We start from the raw sequence: 19,265 nt of genomic DNA on the forward strand, positions 1-19,265 counted from the left end.
CAATCCAAGATCAGGACCTGCATCACCTTGGAACAGGCCTTATCTGTGATGATTTATAAAATATGTCCAAAATTCTTTGACATTCCTCCCTTTAAAAAAAATGAAGCTTAATTCTCTTCCCTTTGAGTTGGATGGATTTAGTAACTTGCTTCTAAAGAACAAAGTGTGGTAGGAGCCATGGAGTATGACTTCTATGACTAGGTCATTGCAGACATTGCATCTGGGGTGGGGGGCTGTAGCTCAGGGGTAGAGCGCTTGCCTACCATGAGTGACACCTTGGTTTGATCCCCCTCCTACCAAGAGCGTAAGTTTCTTCCTTGCTTTCTCTCAGGTGTCTTGCTCTGGAGAAAGCCAGTGAAGTAAGGCAACCTATGGACAGGTCTATACAGAGAAACTCTAAAGCCTCTTGCCAAAGCCAGAGAAGAACGGAAGCCTCTCCCAATAGCCATGTGAGTATGCCATCCTGGAAACAGACTACGTCTCCAATGACTGCCCCCATCCTGGCCTTTGTCTTAACTGTAACCTCACACGAGATCCTGAGTCAGGACTACTCAGCTAAGCTGTTCCCAACTTCCTGACTCACAGAAACATGTTTGTTGTTTGAAGCTACTCCATTTTAGGATAGTTTGTTATGGAGCATACCACCCCAGTCCTACTCAATCAGAATTTGCATTTTAACAAATGCAAATCCCAAATGATTTCAGGTGTACCGAAAGTAGGAGCTACATGGCTCAGAAGGTACGTCCTTCCCTTGGTCTCCGCTCCTTGAGGAGAGCCTCACTAGCTTCTTCAGGAGAGTCACATATACCTTCCAGCAGCAACAAGATCTACAGGGATGAAACCTCAATTCCAGAGGACAATGAAGAAGTGCCTCCCAGAGAAGTAAGAGAGAGTGGAGGAATGGAAGAGGGGAAGAGCAATATCCATATTTGATATCAGTTGCTCAGCCTCATTAGCTGTGTCATCTAACACATTGTACGTCTGAATAAACCAAGCCATTTTAGCTCATCTACTGAATGTTTAAGGCATGTAAAACATTTCTCCTTTTAAACTACAACTCCATCTGCATTCTGCCGAGCCTTATGGAAAACAGCCTAATTTTGACTTTAATTCCAAATATGTAAATTGATGCTTCAGCTTGAGTAAGTAAAGAATCTTCACTTTCATCACTGGAAGAGATTTGTTCAAGGATTTAGGCAGATTTACATGTTAACAACCAGTTTTCAATAAAAGGCTGAGAAATGCCTGTGGGATGTGAATTACATGGCCCATATTGAGTCTAAGAAAATGGTTCAGGACTAGCTGGGAACAAGTTACTTCTTCCTAAAGGGATCCTAAGGGGAATTTGCCCTACAGGGCAGACAATGGCACTTGTAATCAGAAGTTAAGTATAGAGCAGAGCATCATGTCCATGATAAGCAGATGCTTCCTATTGGGCTAGGTTCAGGGTCTTTCTTTTTCTTTCTTTCTGCTTTTTTGCTTATATAAAAACCAGGGTACAAATACGAAATTTCCATAAGAGCCATGCATGTAAACTTCCCTTAGATTTCAATTTATTAAATGTCACTTCCTTGGTAAGTCATACCTAGACTATTCTACCTAAATTGGCACCTCACCTGGTATTGTTTACTTTCCAGCTCAACCTGTTTCTGTCTAACTCCTATCAGTTAACAGTTTCTGACTTATTTCTTTTCTTTATTGTTTGTGATCTGACTCCTTCCACTAGATTTTAAGTTCCTTGAAGGTGGTCATTAGTATTACCCTGGCTGCTCCTGACACAAGGTAGATTTGTGCTTTCTTCTCTTCCCCTTCACTGACATGGCTGACAACATTCAGAATCTACCCAGTAGATGCTTCACTATCTTGGGAGCTGGGATGAGGACCTCAGATGACCCATGAAGAAAATGTAGCACAAGGAAAAAAACCCTTGTTTTAACCCATACGTAGGTAGAGGGTTTTTATTCTAGCAGAGCCTGGCTCATCATGACTGATGCATCTATGTTTCGGTGACATTGTATCTGCAGCACCTAGAACAGTGTCTGGTTTAGAATGGATTCTCAATAAATATCTGTAGAAGAAATCAAAGAATGCAAATGTTCTATACAAATTTCCAGACTGCTACTTTAGTAGACAGATGATTTGGATAATCACTAGACTAAAGTACTGAGATGCTCAGAAGTCATTAAAGCTTTCAGTTACTGAAAATTTTGAGTTGATGAACAGTGCTCTTAGTGGTTCTGCTGACTAACAGGTGCTGTTTAAGTCAGTATGTTTTACACAGTCACACCTGACATAATAACACACTTAGATAATAATCCTGTAAAACTCTGCACATGTTGTTTCTGAGGCCACAGTGTTAAGAAGAACCCATCTGAGAAATCCATGGAGTTTTAGGAACCACCTCATATTCTGGGTTCCTGAAAGAATCCCATTCTATCTGCAGAGCTTCAAGGCTTTGCATTTCTTTCAGAACTGAGTCTTTTGGGGGCAGAAGATGGTAAGGTGCCTAGTGAGGATTCAGGGTAAGGAGAGAGGAAGTATAGTATGATGGTTAAGGTGTACATTGGGGAGCTGATGTGAGTGGTTTGAATCCTTGTTCATCCACTTACTAAATGCATGGTTGTGGGTAAGTTACTTGACCTCTCTGTGTCTCAGTGTCTACATCTGTAAAATAGGATTAATAATGATACTAGGGACAGCAAAGGAATACCATGGAGATGAAACAAATTAACACCAGTAAAAGACTCAGACACAATGCCTTGCATGTAATAGGTACTCAGTAAAAGTTAATGTTCTGTAGTTATATAGACATTAAGAAAAATTAATTAAAAAATTTTTAATAAAAGTTAATATCTAGAACTGTTCCTCTCACATAAGGATTCCTACAGAATTTTGAGGAGCAGAAGTAGAGTTCAATCTGTATTCAATAAAAAGTATGTCAACATGAACCTAAATGTTATATATAAATAAAAAGAACCAATAAAAAGGAAAAAAAATTATAAAAATAGAAAATTAAAGAAAACAATTAAAAAATAATAATAATGCCCTATGCCAACGAGTTTTAATTCTCACACTGACTGCAAAAGTCTATGCAATTACTTCCTTTTCGCCCCTCCAAGTGGAGACTTATAATGAAATTGAGCTCTCTAAAACAAATGACCTTTGACCCTACCTGCACTCAGAGCAGTCATGGTATTTTTCAGGCCTAAGGATCTGTATAAAACATTTGAACTATGACTCTGTGTTGTCACCCTTTCCATTAAGGATAAAAGAAGGCAAGACATGATTCAGTGTAATGTATCAGTTTGTATAATCCAGACCAAATTTTGGGTAGAAAAGGGGCTAATTTGCCTATATAAACTGTCATTTCTATGGAAATATACCCACTTACCTTCATTTCTAGCCCTTGGTTTGATGCAGGTAATACCTGAAGTTTTGCTTCCAATTTGTATATAAAACTGAACAAGCCTGGAGAAGGAGAAGGAAAAAAAAAAAACACCCCTCAGTTTACTTACAAATAGGTGAATTCTTAGAAGAGCTTTAACCCTTTATATTTTGACATAGAAAGTAAAAACTCTGTAATTCTTAAGTATGACTTTTAAGCCTAAGGGACATATGACAGGCAAAAATAAGTACATATCTTAATAAGTTAACTCTAATTATTTAGATGAAATTAATTAATATGGCCATTTATCTTATTTTGTATAATGATCTAAAAAAAGAAATAAAACAATTTAATCCCCTTTCATTGTGATGGTCTGATATACTCTAATGGGAAATTTCTTAAATCTAGACAAGACCATTTCTGGACATTCAAATGAGAGAGAGAAAAAAAAATCTAATACTAAGAAGTTGAACACTATATTTGTTTAGGGCCAGATAATTATCTATTATTGATTTAGATTCAGTTGGCTAAATTTTTCACAACTGAGTCTCACTCAGTGTTATGTAATTTTGACTCTGTCCATGGCAATCAGAGGAGACTGTTTGACATAAGTACAGCTTTGAGAAAAGAATGTGGAAGGACATGTAAAGAGATTGAAGTCAGCAAACCACATAAAAGGGAAACCCAGGTTTAAGTGTCCTTTTCTACCTGTTCTCTAATAATTTAATGGATGGAAAAGAGCAGAATTTTATTTTAGGTGTGCTACTATTACTTCTTTTGACCTTAAAAACCAAACAGTTCTTTATACTACCAGTAGGTGTCAGTGTAAGTATTTTAAATTTCTGGGGTAGTTTTCAATAAGTGATGATTAATACATTTAGATAAATGAGGCTCATTTTCAGACATGGAATTTAAAGTTGAAAAAAATCTTTGTTTCAACAGCACATACAAGTATAATATCAAGGACTTTTTAAAATAATTACAAATAACTTTAGAAACCAAGTTAAATATATACTAGGTGTATAAGCTTCGGTGATTCCTGTATGCTGATTGATAAATTATGGTATGACTTTTTTAGTACACATCTATTTAATTATTGAGCTAAGGCTATGCTTCAACTTTACATAGTATAATCTGTATATAGAACCATTAATCTGTACATAGAAATTGATATAAAATATCAATTCTCCATAGTAAAACAGAATGTTTTAGGTTGGCCACATGGTGTGGTCCATACTATGTTCATGGAGAAGTATACCAACTAATAACTTACCTGATATTTCTGGTGTCCAGAGGGACAGTTCTTGCCTCCCTTTTCCCAGGGCCATTAAAGTAAAGAGACTTGCCATCATTAAGGGTTCCGCAGCCAGTTCCAACCTGGCCACCAGTTATCTTGTACCACAGAGGGCTGAGCTTTCCCTCAAACCTATCAAACATCTCGCTGTAATTAGGGATATTTGACACACAGGTTCCTTGTGCAGCTTTAGAGAAAAAAAAACATAGGAGCTTTGTTGGAATCACTAAGCATTAAAAGGTATATTCAATACATGGACAAAGAAAGAATTTCCACAGGTATTAGGAGAAAGAAGCTACATAGAAATTTGTATCTTACAGTGATCTGCCTGAAAGACAACCTATCATCACTACTATCATCAAAAATTCTACTCTGAACCAGAGATATGATAACTTATGATATAATGGTGTATTAAGAATTGTAATGCAAAAATAAATAAATTAAAAAAAAATCTATTCTGGGGCTGGGGTTGTAGCTCAGTGGTAGGGCACTTGCCTACCTCTCATGGGGCATTGGGTCTGATCCTCAGCACCACATAAAACTAACTAAATAAAATAAAGGTATTGTGTCCATCTATAACTAAAAAATAAAAATAAATGCTATTCTGCTTCTGTATTTTTACATTTTTTTAATAATGATAGACTTTGGGAATGATGCATCCCCACAATTCTTGCTAACCAGAGGATCTGTGTAAACTGAGAAGTAGATTTTGTCCATAGTTAAGTTTATTCATTTGTTGTCCTTCTATTAGAGGATCAACAAGGGAAGTTAGTCCTGGATTAAATAAAAAAAATACCACCCTCTGAAACTATAAATGACAGCACTCTCCACAGAAGGCCTGCAACAGCGAGTCTGCCTTTGGTTATGTGCCAGAGGCGGCCAGAGCACAACAAGCTGGGAAGGAGCCTTTGAAGTTGCTCCCAGGAAAAATTCAGAAATGATTTTGAAGCTTATAATGTTTTCTTCAGTTTTACTCTTTAATCTCAGTTCCCTTTTCATTTTTGCTTATAGTAACATTCAAAGGTGACTGTGGTTAGAAAATACTTCTTTTGCAATGCTTTCTTTGGGAAGTCTTCCATTTATTATTTTATAAGTTGTATTTTTGCTTTAAATGCACACAATTATACTTCTCTTTTTAAATTTATTTTTTAGTTGTAGTTGGACACAATATCTTTATTTTTATGTGGTGCTGAGGATTGAACCCAGGTCCTCGCACGTGCTAGGTGAGCGCTCTACTGCTGAGCCCCAGCCCCTACAATTATATTTCTTTTTAAACAAAAGCAATGTAAAGGGCACAGGGAGACCCTGCAGCCAAGTGGTTAAGAGCCTATGTTTAGGTTTTGGAGAATGACTGCCAGAGTTTGAAGCCCAACTCTAGCAACTCCTAGCTGTGTGAACTGCAGAAATGTATAAAGTCTCTCTGTACCTCAGTTTCCTCAAATGTAAGTAGATTTTATAGTACTACGGCACAGGGGTTATGTTAGAATTAAATGAGGTGAAATAAAAAGCACTTACTTCAGTGCTTAGGATGAGGAAGAGTCCTAAGCAATGTTCATTATGGTTGCTATTAATAATAAATCTCTAGGGAGTTAAATTTGTGACATCATATTTTCTTCCTTAAGCAGCTTGAAACTACAAAATATATTTTTTATTTAAATTATTTTTAGTTATTTGTGGACACAATACCTTTATTTCATTTTATTTTATTTTTATGTGGTACTGAGGATTGAACCCAGTGCCTCACACTTGCAAGGCAAGTGCTCTACCATTGAGCTACAACCCCAGCCTTATAAAATATCTTTACCTCATGTTCCTAAATGGCAAAATCTTACAATTCTTAGACTTAAAGAAGAATAAACTCAGCATCTATTTCTTTGAAAGAATCACAGGAAATTATTGACTAGAGACAAACATTATACAAGCAAACCATTAAACTCATGTATATGGCCTTACCAGTGTACCCCAGGTCACAGAAACACACGCCTGAGATGCAGTCCCCATGGCCACTGCAGTAACTGGGACAAGGCTCAGATATGTACACTCCATCTAAGCCAAACGGAGGCACGTTTTTCTGTGAGCTGCTCTCCTGGATCCACCGAAATCGGGTTTTGCTGTTGGGAGAAAAAAACCCCACATCTGTTTCCTCACACACAGCCTTGGGATATAGACAGTTCAGGAAAACTCAAGAGAGATTTAATATTTATTTCGATGTCATGTGTGTTCTACCCCATGTGTAACCTTCATAAATTGTCTCTCCAAGATCTTTCTCACAATTTCTTGATTTTTTTCCCAGCATAAATGTTTCAACACCAAGAGGATATCAGGTACAGAAGCCTTATTATTGTTTTTTTTTTACATATTTTTTTAAAAACTTCATTCAATTTATTTATTCATTTTTATGTGGTGCTGAGGATCGAACCCAGGGCCTTACACATGCACGAGTGCTCTACTGCTGAGCCATAACCCCAGCCCCTACATAAAATTTTTGATGGCCTGAAACATCATAGGTTTTTACTTGCATAATTTTCCATCCTAGGTTCTTTAAGTAATCAATAAAAACCAGAGTGAATCCTTTCTTTTCTTTTACTTAATATTTCACCCTTCTATCACCCTAATTTTATGGATATTATGGATTTGGTATTTTCAGAAAAGGTTACTTGGGAGTTTTTGAAACCTTCAAATACAATGTTCTCCTTTTTTGGGACATAGAAGGGGACTCTGGCCATTGACCATTGAAAGGATTCAGGTAGAGAAGAGTTAAGTTTATAATGACAGCTCTCCAACCATCTCTGACTTCCTTCTTTTACTCCTCATGTTTATTTCATGAACTCTTATCAACCAGCTGAGCTGCCAATCAACACTGGTACTGCCTATGAACAAAAAAGGGACCTAGTTCCAAGACTTCAAAATCCTACAAACCAGGAGGCTAGGAAGCTGCTCAGTCTTTTTTCCCCCCAGTACAGTAGTTCCGGCCAGAACTGGGGAAGCAACCCTGTTTGCAGATCCTAAGGCTTCTACCAATTCAAGAAACAGAGCACACTCTGAGGTATTTTGGGAAGGTAAAAGATCTCTCAGGAGTATAGTATTACAGAATCCATATTAACAAAACAAAACTGAACCAAGCTCTGTCTTTAGTGGACTAATCATTTGATTAAGTAGGTTAGTCCAGGACATGATGAATCATAATTGGGAGTTCTTGATGGAAGACTTTTTCAGAGTGAAGAAAAACAGATGGTTTCTCTTTTACTTCTTCTAGTCTTTGCTACTTGGCCTTTAGTTGGATGGTGCAAATCAAATCAACAAAACTTCCACTAGCCACAAGGTAAGCAAGTTTTGCTTCATTTCCATCTCTTTAAGTTGCGCCTGGTTCCTGATGCCTGCTGCTACTTTGTTCTTTTCTCAGTGGTGGGACACTGGGATTGAACACAAGTAATTCAGCAACCTCAGACTTGCTAGCATAAGAATGGGTAAAGAACTCATTAAAGGGTTGGGATTGTAGATTGGTGGTAGAGTGCTCACCTAGCATGTGTGAGGCACTACGTTTGATTCTCAGCACCACATATAAAATAAAATAAAGGCTCATCAAGAACTAAAAAAAAAATTTAAAAATACTCATTAAAAACTAGTCAGAGACAGACCATCTGAAGAAGCAAGGTGTTGAGAGCCACAGCCAAAGGGGCACCAGCAAACTTCCAGCTGCCAGCAAACTTCCAGCTGCCGGCTGATGATTGGCTCACAGCAGCCCCAGCAACATCTAGCTGATTGGCTCCTCTGCGGTGATGTTCATTGGGCTGTTTCCCTGCCCTTCAGACTGCCAGCTGATGATTGGCTCACAGCGGCCCCAGCAACATCTAGCTGAATTGCTCCTCCATGGAGCTGCTCATTGGGGGACTTCTTTGGCTCCGCCCACATGACTCAGCCAATCAGCCTCAAGAGCAGGAGGATTGTGGGAGGTGGTGAGGTTTGTGTGGGGATGAGAGGCTTGTGGGAAGCCGGTGGTGGCAGTTGGGCTCTGAGGGTTTTTTCCTGAGGAGCTGTTTTGTTTGGCGTTTGTAGTTCTAAAAATAAAGTTAGTTTCTTTTGACAAGTGGTTCCTGAATTGTGCCCAGCAAGACTGCGGCATTTGGTGGCTCGCACGGGGAGCGACTGAGGGTAAGTAAACTGCTCGCCCCTGAGGGCAGGGCGAGAGGATGGGTAGCCATTCTACGTTTCCTCTTTTGTTTTGCTTCATTTTTGTTTTAAGTTGCCTGTCCCTGGAGATGAGTGAGATGGAAGAAAAACTGCTCACATCTGAGGAAAAACTATTTGGGTCTGAGGAACAGATAGGGAGAAAGGACGGATGGATATTTCAGGAGGATAGAAAGGTTGATATAATGATTTTGTATGGTTCCATTTTTATTTCATTCTGTCTCGGTTTTGTTTGGTGTTATCTTGTTGGGTTGTATTATAGTAGAAATACGGGATCAGCAATTAGTAAAAAACAAACCAAAAGACTGTTAAGTAAATTGTTAGAGGAAGGAGGCATCCCAGTAAAATCAAGAGCAGTCAGGGCATACATTGATACAATACAAAAATGTAGCCCATGGCTTTTTAAGGAGGAGTTGTTAGATATATCACAATGGAACCATCATGGTGAAGATTTAAAAAGAATAGAAAAGAACAACCCAGGGACTCTGCCAGTTGGCACATTGACATTGTGGGTGTTGGTATCTGGTTTGCTTAGTCCAAAGCCTTCAGTTCAGACAAAGGTAGAGGAAGGAGAAGACATACTGATTCAAGTAAAAGAGAAGGTCTCTCAAGTTAGTCAGAAAGAGGAAAAGATTCAAGTAAAAGAGAAGGTCTTTCAAGCTAGTGAGACAGAGGAAGGAAGTTTAGAGCAGAAAAAGCCATCAGGGGAAAAGTTACAACAGGAGACTGCTAATAACACCTTTCTATCAGAGAGCGTAAGTGTCCAACCAACAGCACCACCTCTACAGGAGACTGCTACTAACAGCATTCTATCACCAGAGGGCATAAGTGTCCAATCAACAGCACCACCTCCATATGCTAGGAGACTCCCAACCCCCGCAGTTGATAGTTGGGATCCTGAGACAGGATCTCAAGTATGCCCTGTATTTGAGGTAGGAGGGCAGCGAATTTACCAGGGTTTAAATTTCAAAACAGTGAAGGAGCTAAAAGAGGCTGTAACAACCTATGGTCTTCAAGCACCCTTCACTGTAAGCTTGGTCGAATCCATTACCAACTTAAACATGATGCCAGCAGATTGGGCTAATATTTGTAAAGCTGTGCTAAATGGAGGACAATACCTGTTATGGAAGGTTGCCAATGAGGAATTTTGCAAGGAGACGGCTAGGCGAAATGCAGCAGCTGGTTATTCTCAGAGAAATCTAGATATGTTGTTAGGAAAGGGACCTTATGAGGATCAGCAGCAACAAATTGCATATGATCCTGGCGTATACTCACAAATTGTTGTAGATGCAGTTAATGCATGGAAGACTTTACAAGGACATGGAGGTTTACAAGGTCAATTATCTAAGATAATACAAGGAGCTAATGAACCTTATGCTGAATTTGTAGATAGGCTTATTCAAACAGCTACCAGAGTTTTTGGGAATACAGAACAAGCAATGCCATTAATAAAACAACTGGCTTATGACCAAGCGAATCGTTGGTGCAGAGATATCATTAGACCATGGAAACAGGAAGATTTAAACACATATATTAAATTATGTAGAGACATTAATGAACAAGAGCAAGTCATGGCAGCTGCAGTAAAACAGGCTTTAGATGCCAGAGACATTAATGAACAAGGGCAAATTGTGGCAGCTGCAGTAAAACAGGCTTTATATACCAGGCCAAGAACATGCTACAATTGTCAACAAACAGGACATTTTAAAAGGAATTGCCCCATAGGAGGAGGGTTTAACAAAACTAGGTATCAAAGGAGTAGAATACCGGGTATTTGCCCACGATGCCGTAGAGGGAGACATTGGGCTAATGAATGCCGTTCTCAAACCACCATAGAGGGTACTCCATTACATTGGGCTAATGAATGCCGTTCTCAAACCACCATAGAAGGTACTCCATTATCAAAAAACGAACAAGGACAAGGTGTTTATCCACAATATCGTGGACAAAGGCATCAGGCTCCGTTGCCAAAAAATGGACAGGAGGCCCCAATGCTCCGGGGCCCCAAACCACAAATATACGGAGCACTGGAGGAATCCAGCAACCCCATCAGGGTAGTGCCCAGGACACATTGTCCATCAGATCCCTCATCAGACAAACCAGATGGAGCGCAGGGTTGGACATCTGCGCCTCTGCCAGATCAGTACTAACTCCAGAGATGGAAGTTCAAATCATTCCCACAGGGGTAAAAGGACCTCTTCCCAAAGGAACAGTAGGCTTATTATTGGGACGCAGCTCTTCTACTCTAAAAGGACTTTTGATAAGTCCTGGGGTAATTGATCCCGATTATGAAGGTGAAATAAAAATTATAGCCAGTTCTCCAAAGGGTATATCAATAATTTCACCAGGAGATAGAATAGCACAGTTATTAATAATACCAAGCCTACATGATAAATTTTCCAGTCATGCTGTAGAAAGAGGTTCCAAGGGATTAGGCTCCACAGGTGTAGATTGGGCTATGCTTTCTTTAAATTTAGATTCTCACCCCATGCTAAAACTAAATATTCAAGGACATGAATTTAATGGGCTACTGGATACAGGTGCAGACCTTAGCATCATCTCTCGTCAAGAATGGCCAAAACATTGGCCATTACAACAAGCCACTCAAACGCTTCAAGGCCTAGGAGTGGCGACTAATCCCGATAGAAGCGCAATGGTATTAGATTGGAAGGATCCTGAAGGATGTGAAGGAACTATACAGCCATATGTATTGGATCATCTTCCCATAAATTTATGGGGACGAGATGTCTTAGATCAATTAGGTTTGACATTAACAAATAACATCAATCAAAATGCACCCACTATTATGGCTAGACAAGGTTTTAGGAAAGGAAAAAGATTAGAAAAACAAGAACAAGGTATAGCAGCACCAATACAAATAGATCAAGGAATAGACAGACATGGGTTGGATTTTCACAAAGGGCCACTGAGACAATAAAAATTACATGGAAATCAGAAAGACCAGTATGGGTTCCTAAGTGGCCCTTGACTAAAGAAAAGATACAAGTAGCCCATGATCTGGTCAAACAACAATTAGTGGAAGGACATATACAACCTTCTGTATCTCCCCATAATACTCTCATTTTTGTCATCAAAAATAAATCTGGTAAATGGAGATTATTGCAAGATTTAAGAGCCATTAATAATGAAATGGTCATTATGGGACCTGCTCAATCGGGGATTCCTCAATTGTCTGCTTTGCCAAAAACTTGGTATGTTTTAGTTATAGATATTAAAGATTGTTTTTTTTCAATTCCAATTCATCCTGAGGATAGTCCACGTTTTGCATTTACTATCCCTGCACTAAATCATGAAGGTCCTGATCAGAGATATGAATGGAAAGTACTCCCTCAAGGGATGGCTAACAGCCCAACTATGTGTCAAATTTATGTTAACAAAGTAATTCAGCCACTTAGAAATCAAAATCCTGAACTACAAATATTTCACTATATGGATGATGTATTATTAGCACACAAAGCTAAAAACACATTGTTAGAATGTTATGCCACACTTACAAATTTATTAAAAAATTATAATCTAGAGATAGCAATAGATAAAGTACAATTAAATTTTCCAATTAATTATTTAGGAGTTCTATTATCCTCAACCATGGTCCGTCCACCAAAAATTCAAATACGAGTAGATCAACTCAAATCACTTAATGACTTTCAAAAGTTATTAGGAGACATAAATTGGATAAGGCCTTATCTAGGTATTCCAACAGGAGAATTAGGACCTTTATTTGATATCCTAAAAGGTCCATCAGATCCAAATTCACCCCGAATGTTAACACCTGAAGCAAGAAAGGCATTAAAAATCATTGAAACATATATGGAAAATATGCATTTGGATAGAATTGATATAAGTTTGCCTTTATTATTTATTGTACTACCAACAAAAAATATTCCTACAGGAGTATTTTGGCAAGTAGGTCCATTATTATGGATACATTTATCTTATTCTCCTAACACTATTCTTGCTAGGTATCCTGAGGCTGTAGGACAATTAATACTCAAAGGAATAAAAACAGCAAAGGGAGTATTTGTAATTTCTCCCAATAAAATTATTACTCCATATACTATGAATCAAATTGATGAATTAGCTAATGAGTTAAATACTTGGGCAATAATCATGTGCAAATCTAATGTTTCATTTGATAACCACTTACCATCTAATCCTTTATTGTCTTTTTGGTCATTGCATCCTGTAATTTTTCCAAAAATGACAAGAAAAACACCTATCATGAATGCTCCAAATATATTCACTGATGGGTCAAATAATGGTACAGCAGCAATAGTTACACCTGATCAAACTTTTACATTTTTAGTACCCAAACAATCAGCTCAAAAGGTAGAGCTTAATGCAGTATTACAAGCTTTTGTGATGTTTAAAGATTCTGTATTTAATTTATTTTCTGATAGTCAGTATATAGTTAATGCTATAATATCCCTTGAAGATGCTGGTAGGATTTCCCCTTCTTCTACTGTTTTCTCTTTGTTTTCCACTATACAAAGTTTAATCTGGGACAGAAAAGATCCATTCTTTATAGGACATATCAGGGCACATACAGGATTGCCTGGAGCCCTTAGTTTGGGCAATGATTTAGCAGATAAAACTACACATGACATACATATTTTCTCTACACTAGAAGAAGCTATAAATTTTCATAAAAGGTTCCATGTCAATGCTAATACTTTACAAAAGCGTTTTAAAATAACCAAAGAACAAGCTAGACAAATAATAAAACAATGTCAAAATTGTGTGACCTTTTTACCACAAGTTAATCTTGGAGTCAATCCTAGAGGATTGATACCTAACCATATTTGGCAGATGGATGTCACACACTTGCCAGAATTTGGAAAATTAAAATATTTGCATGTTACAGTTGATACTTCTTCCGGATTTTTGATGGGCTCCCTTCATGCCGGAGAAAAAACTAAAGATGTTATAGCTCATTGCTTACAAAATTTTGCCACTGTGGGCATTCCAAAACAGTTAAAAACAGATAATGCCTCTGGTTATACTTCTACCTCTTTTAAACAATTTTGCTCATCATTTGGCATTACTCATATAACAGGAATCCCATACAATCCACAGGGACAAGGCATAGTTGAAAGAGCTCATCAAACTATTAAAATGTACTTATTAAAGCAAAAAGACGGAATTGGGAAGGGGTATATATTCCCCAAAGATAAACTTAAAATAACCCTTTTTACTCTAAACTTTTTAAATTTGGATTCATCAGGACTTAGTGCTGCAGAAAGGCATATGTGTCCAAAAAATATACATAAGCCCAAGGTACTTTGGAAAGATATTCTAACAGGACAATGGAAAGGTCCTGACCCAGTAATTGTCTGGAGTCGGGGGTCTGTTTGTGTGTTTCCACAGGAAGAACAGCAGCCGATTTGGATTCCGGAAAGATTAACTAAAATCCTGACCCAGTGATTGTCTGGAGTCGGGGGCCTGTTTGTGTATTTCCACAGGGAGAACAGCAGCCGATTTGGATTCCAGAGAGATTAACTAAAGCGATTTCTACAGACCAAAAAGAAGATGATTTGGTTCAAATCCATAACAGCTGATATCCAAAACTCCAATTTGGCTATCCTTACATCTGCGACAGAACCAGGATGCTTTTTTCAATATCTATTTTATTATTGCCCTTTCCCATGTCATGAAGTTCTATTTTGTTTTTTGAGCTCATACAGACCTAGGTTAATGTTTTGCTGATCAGTTCTATTTTTTTTTTTTTTGACTATAGAGTTTTAAACATTGCAATGGAGATTTCACCTGTAAAAAGATATAAGGCCTTTACTATTATGTTATGTGTTATATGTATTATATTATGTGTGCACACTTGTGTTTTGTGTTATATGTTTGAATGTACGTATGTCCATATATCATATATGATGAGCGCTCATGAAAAAATGGATCCAAATATTTTTTTTATTCACGTGATTTAAATGGTTTAATTTAAATTGGGTAAATAACTGTTAAGAATTGTTTTAATATGTAAACAAAAAAGAAGGTTAACAGATCTGTTTGTTTACTTTCACCTTTCCTTTTCATTATATTTAATAATTCTCTTCAAGATACTGTAAATTGTTAAGAAAATTGTTTTCTTTTAGTGCCTTCTGGAATGTTACATAATTTTTTCTTTAGCCATTATTGCCAGAATTCCTATCTTCATCCCAGTGCCGGTGAAGACAAAGATAAAAGTAATCTACAGCTTCTGCAATAGCCATCACTGAACTGCTTGCAGAACTTGCCTAGACTATGTGCAGAACTTGCAGAACTTGCCTAGACTTGCCTAGACTATGCATTGTGAACTATCTGTTGGTGCAGCAACTTGTGGTAGTGTTGGGGTATTTTTGCTGATGATGTCATTGGTGGTACAATTTTTCCAACAAGAGCCATCAGTTGGCTTGGTGTATCTTCCTCCCTTCTGCTTATCATGACAAAGACCTCTCCACAGGTGTGGCTGTATACTGGAATGGTAGTCAATGATGGGAAAGATCCAATTACAATGGAACCAACCTAAGACAGGAGGCTGATGCCCTGAGGTCAGCTCATCCGAAGACGGGTAGGGACCATATGTAGTATTGGACAACCTAAGGAGGCACGGTCCCCAAGCCACATGCTTGTTGTTTAAACAGAGAGGGGGAGATGTTGAGAGCCACAGCCAAAGGGGCCCCAGCAAACTTCCAGCTGCCAGCAAACTTCCAACTGCCGGCTGATGATTGGCTCACAGCAGCCCCAGCAACATCTAGCTGATTGGCTCCTCTGCGGTGATGTTCATTGGGCTGTTTCCCTGCCCTTCAGACTGTCAGCTGATGATTGGCTCACAGCGGCCCCAGCAACATCTAGCTGATTGGCTCCTCCACGGAGCTGCTCATTGGGGGACTTCTTTGGCTCCGCCCACATGACTCAGCCAATCAGCCTCAAGAGCAGGAGGAGTGGGGGAGGTTGAGAGGCTTGTGGGAAGCCGGTGGTGGCAGTTGGGCTCTGAAGGTTTTCCTGAGGAGCTGTTTTGTTTGGCGTGTGTGGTTCTAAAAATAAAGTTAGTTTCTTTTGACAAGTGGTTCCTGAATTGTGCCCAGCCAGACTGCGGCAGCAAGGAAGTAAGTAGGCCAAAGCTAAGCTAATAAGAATGTCTAGATTCCATATTTTAAATTAGAGGAGATACAGTCTTGAAATTATTAATATTTAATTTTTTTTAGTTGTAGATGGACATAACTTTATTTATTTATTTGTTTATATGTGGTGCTGAGGATGGAACCCAGTGCCTCACATGTGCTAGGCAAGTGCTCTACCACTGAGCCACACCCCAGCCTGAAATTATTAATATTATTAATGTTATTTGGGTGCATGTACCTTTCTTGATTTTTCAAGAAGACACAGTAGAATGTAGAACCATGATCTCCTGCTAAACAGCATTAACTTATTTTGGAGAGCCACACAAAGAAACAAAGGAGTCTTCCTTGTAGTTAATTGCCTATCTCTGATCATTATGTTCATTCAACATTCTTCATTAATCCAACATTTATCGAGTGCCTGCCACATGCCAGGCCTTGTGCTGGGGTTGAGCATACCAAGGGAAGCAACATCCAGACTTGCTTTCTGCCTGTGAGCGGCCCACAGTCGAGGGAGAAGACACACTTATCAAGCACTTGAACAAAGATATGAACATCTATAACATGGAGAACCACTGCTAAGAAGAACAGAGTTAGGAGAGCATGCAGGAGAGATCTTTGACTTGATAGTCCAGAAGTGGGTTGGAAGTGATCTGGAGGAAGTAATGACTCAGGAGAAAGAGTTTAACTTATGTAATTATGTAAATATGCAAGTAAACCATAGTGTGGTTTGAATTATTGAAATCACCAAACAAAACTTTCCCTTTGTTTTTCCTGTTTCAGATTAGCAAGAAGGGTCTATATTTTTGTCCCATTCTCTAGTTTTCACCTTTGTCTGGAGGATGCCTGCATGAACAGGAGAACTGGTTTCTACACCTCACCCTTCCACCACCACACAGCTCAGAGATGTTGCCTCTACATCTCCAAACTAGGAAGGTTACTGTGTACCTGATGTTCTGTGCAGAGATGCACATGGGGGGGGGTAGTGAAGACATTCTTTTTAAAATTTTTTTTTATTTTAATATTTTAGTTGTCAATAGACCTTTATTTTTTTAATTTATATGTGGTGCTGAGGATTGAACCTAGTGCCTCACACATGTGAGGCAAGTGCGCTACCGCTGAGCCCCGGCCCCAGCCCTGAGACTTTCTTTAGAATACTAAGCAATGGTGTCAAGACGCATTCATGGACTATGTGTGGACCAAACTGGCATCACAGCCAATGAATAGGAAAATCTGGTATCAGAGAACTTCCAGTGGGAATCCTACTGGTTAAGACCACACAATTCCATGTGAATTTCTTTTTTTTTAATGTTTAAAATAATTCCATGTGAATTTTTGTTCAGTTCTGCCATGTTCTACACAGCACTAGAGACAGGGTGACCTGCTGTAGCCACTTAGCCTCTCAGAGATGGGTATAACCTGCCAAAATGCCAATCACCCTGTTGACTGCAAGATATCATGAATCAAGACTCCACCCCTAACCTTATCCCTGCCTTTGATATACCCCCTTAAATAAAACTACCAGAGCCATTTTTTAGTTGTTCAGCTCCAGCGCCTGTATGGGCTGGACCTAACAGGCACTCCAAGCTTCTTAAAACTATAATTCTGACTTTGTCTTTTTTCTTCACTAATTATTTTAGACTTTATTTTCTCAGGTGGTTTATCCCCTCCTAACCAGGAAAAATTACTGGCAAGGTGCTGGCCACCTTGTGATATGCAGACACCTGTTTCAGAGCAGACTGCAAGCATACAGTCTGGATGGGGAGGCCTCTGAGATCTGGGAGAGACCTATCAACGCCAGTGTCCCTCCTCTGTAGGCAAGAACTAAGTGAATTAATAGAAGCACAAAGGGCTCCTTTGAGAAAATTGGCTAAGAATTATTTCTGAAAGAGCAATGTTCTAGTAACTATTATAAGCATGTTGCCTCATGGCAAAATAGCTCCAGTTTTAACACTTAGAATTCTCAGCTTTTGAACACTGCGTTTGGAGATATCTGAGTTTAACATATTGCAGAAGGAACAACAACAGCTCATTTACTTGGGGTAAAGTAGAAACATATTTACTATTCTTTAGCAGAGGGCTCTTCATCACAAGTGCCATCAACCAGCAAGCTGGATAGTATCCAAATTAAGCAGGAAGCTGGATTCCAATGGAGAAGATTTATTCTTCTAAAAACTGAAGTCCAACAAAATACTGATATATTGGGAGCCTCAAAATATTGGCTCATTTTGTTATTGTAAAGATGATCTTTTCTTTCTTCTCACATGTAGCTTTACCAATTGGGTTATTCCACCCAACATCAAACCAACTGTGGTTACAGCTTCAGCTCCATATTACTGGGCTTAGAGAAATCAAGCCAGATTTGTGTTCCTTGGCTCCTGTTTGTAATTATCTGCTATTACAGTGATGTCTCCCGGCACCCTGATATTATTGTTGTAGCAAAGATGTACCACTTGATGTTCCTTAGTTACACCTCTCTTGGGAAGAACTGTGGTTAGGCCATGGTTTCAGAACTCATGGAGAGAGGAAGGCAAGGGTGGCACTGTTATGGGCACAGCTTGTGATGGGCAAGAAGCAGGATGAGATCCCTATTTAGCAGAAAATACAGACAGATTTTTATGGAAAAGGAAAGGTGGTTCAGAGGATGAAGCCCAGAAGGTAGAAGCAACAGCTGAGAAGAACAACGAATTAGAGATTTGTCTTAATGAAAGAAACTCTCCTATCCTGGGCCTGGCTCTGAGAGGAGAGAGTCCTACTCACAAACCTCTTGTTGGCTTTCTGAATTCCTATGGCCCAGTGTCTGCTGGGTGCCTCAGATTCCCCCCCCCCCCCCCCGCTTTTTAGTGTTTTTCTTTGTTTGCTTGTTTTTATTTTTTTGAACAGTTATCCTGTCATTATCTTATCCTTTTATATTGGGGATGGGTAGGGTGGATAACTTGACTTTACAGGTTGGTATAGATCAAAATATTTGGGAGTTAGTACATGAAACTGTGATGGGCTAAGACCTTGGGGGGTCTTGGAGGATAGTGAATGTGTTTTGCATGTGGGAGAGATTTGAGTGAACAGAGGTAGGACAGATGATGTTAGATTGTAACCATAATGATCTCCCCCAATTAATCACACTTCCTTTTGTACATGTTTCTCTGTAATGTGACTTTTATGTACTTCCTATCAAAAAAAGGGGAGTCTATTTCCCAACCTTCTGCAGGTTGACTCATTTTGTAAATTTCTTTGACTGGCAAGATGTGGCAAATTAGATGATTTCTTG

At 38.9% G+C, this 19,265-nt stretch overlaps 1 protein-coding gene across 1 annotated transcript in view; it reads right to left on the minus strand.

Moving 5' to 3' along the window:
* RELN (reelin) overlaps positions 1-19,265 on the minus strand; it is a 469,728-nt gene that overhangs the window by 86,156 nt on the left and 364,307 nt on the right. Inside the window, exons 29-31 of the mRNA XM_081286786.1 lie at positions 6,633-6,790; positions 4,659-4,866; positions 3,392-3,468 (exon numbers count right to left, since the gene is read on the minus strand). Coding sequence (XP_081142912.1) covers positions 3,392-3,468; positions 4,659-4,866; positions 6,633-6,790 — 443 coding nt within the window. The remainder of the gene's footprint in view (positions 1-3,391; positions 3,469-4,658; positions 4,867-6,632; positions 6,791-19,265) is intronic.

Source organism: Spermophilus citellus, assembly GCF_964194105.1.
Source record: "Spermophilus citellus genome assembly, chromosome: 3".
Classification (NCBI taxonomy): Eukaryota; Metazoa; Chordata; class Mammalia; order Rodentia; family Sciuridae; genus Spermophilus; species Spermophilus citellus.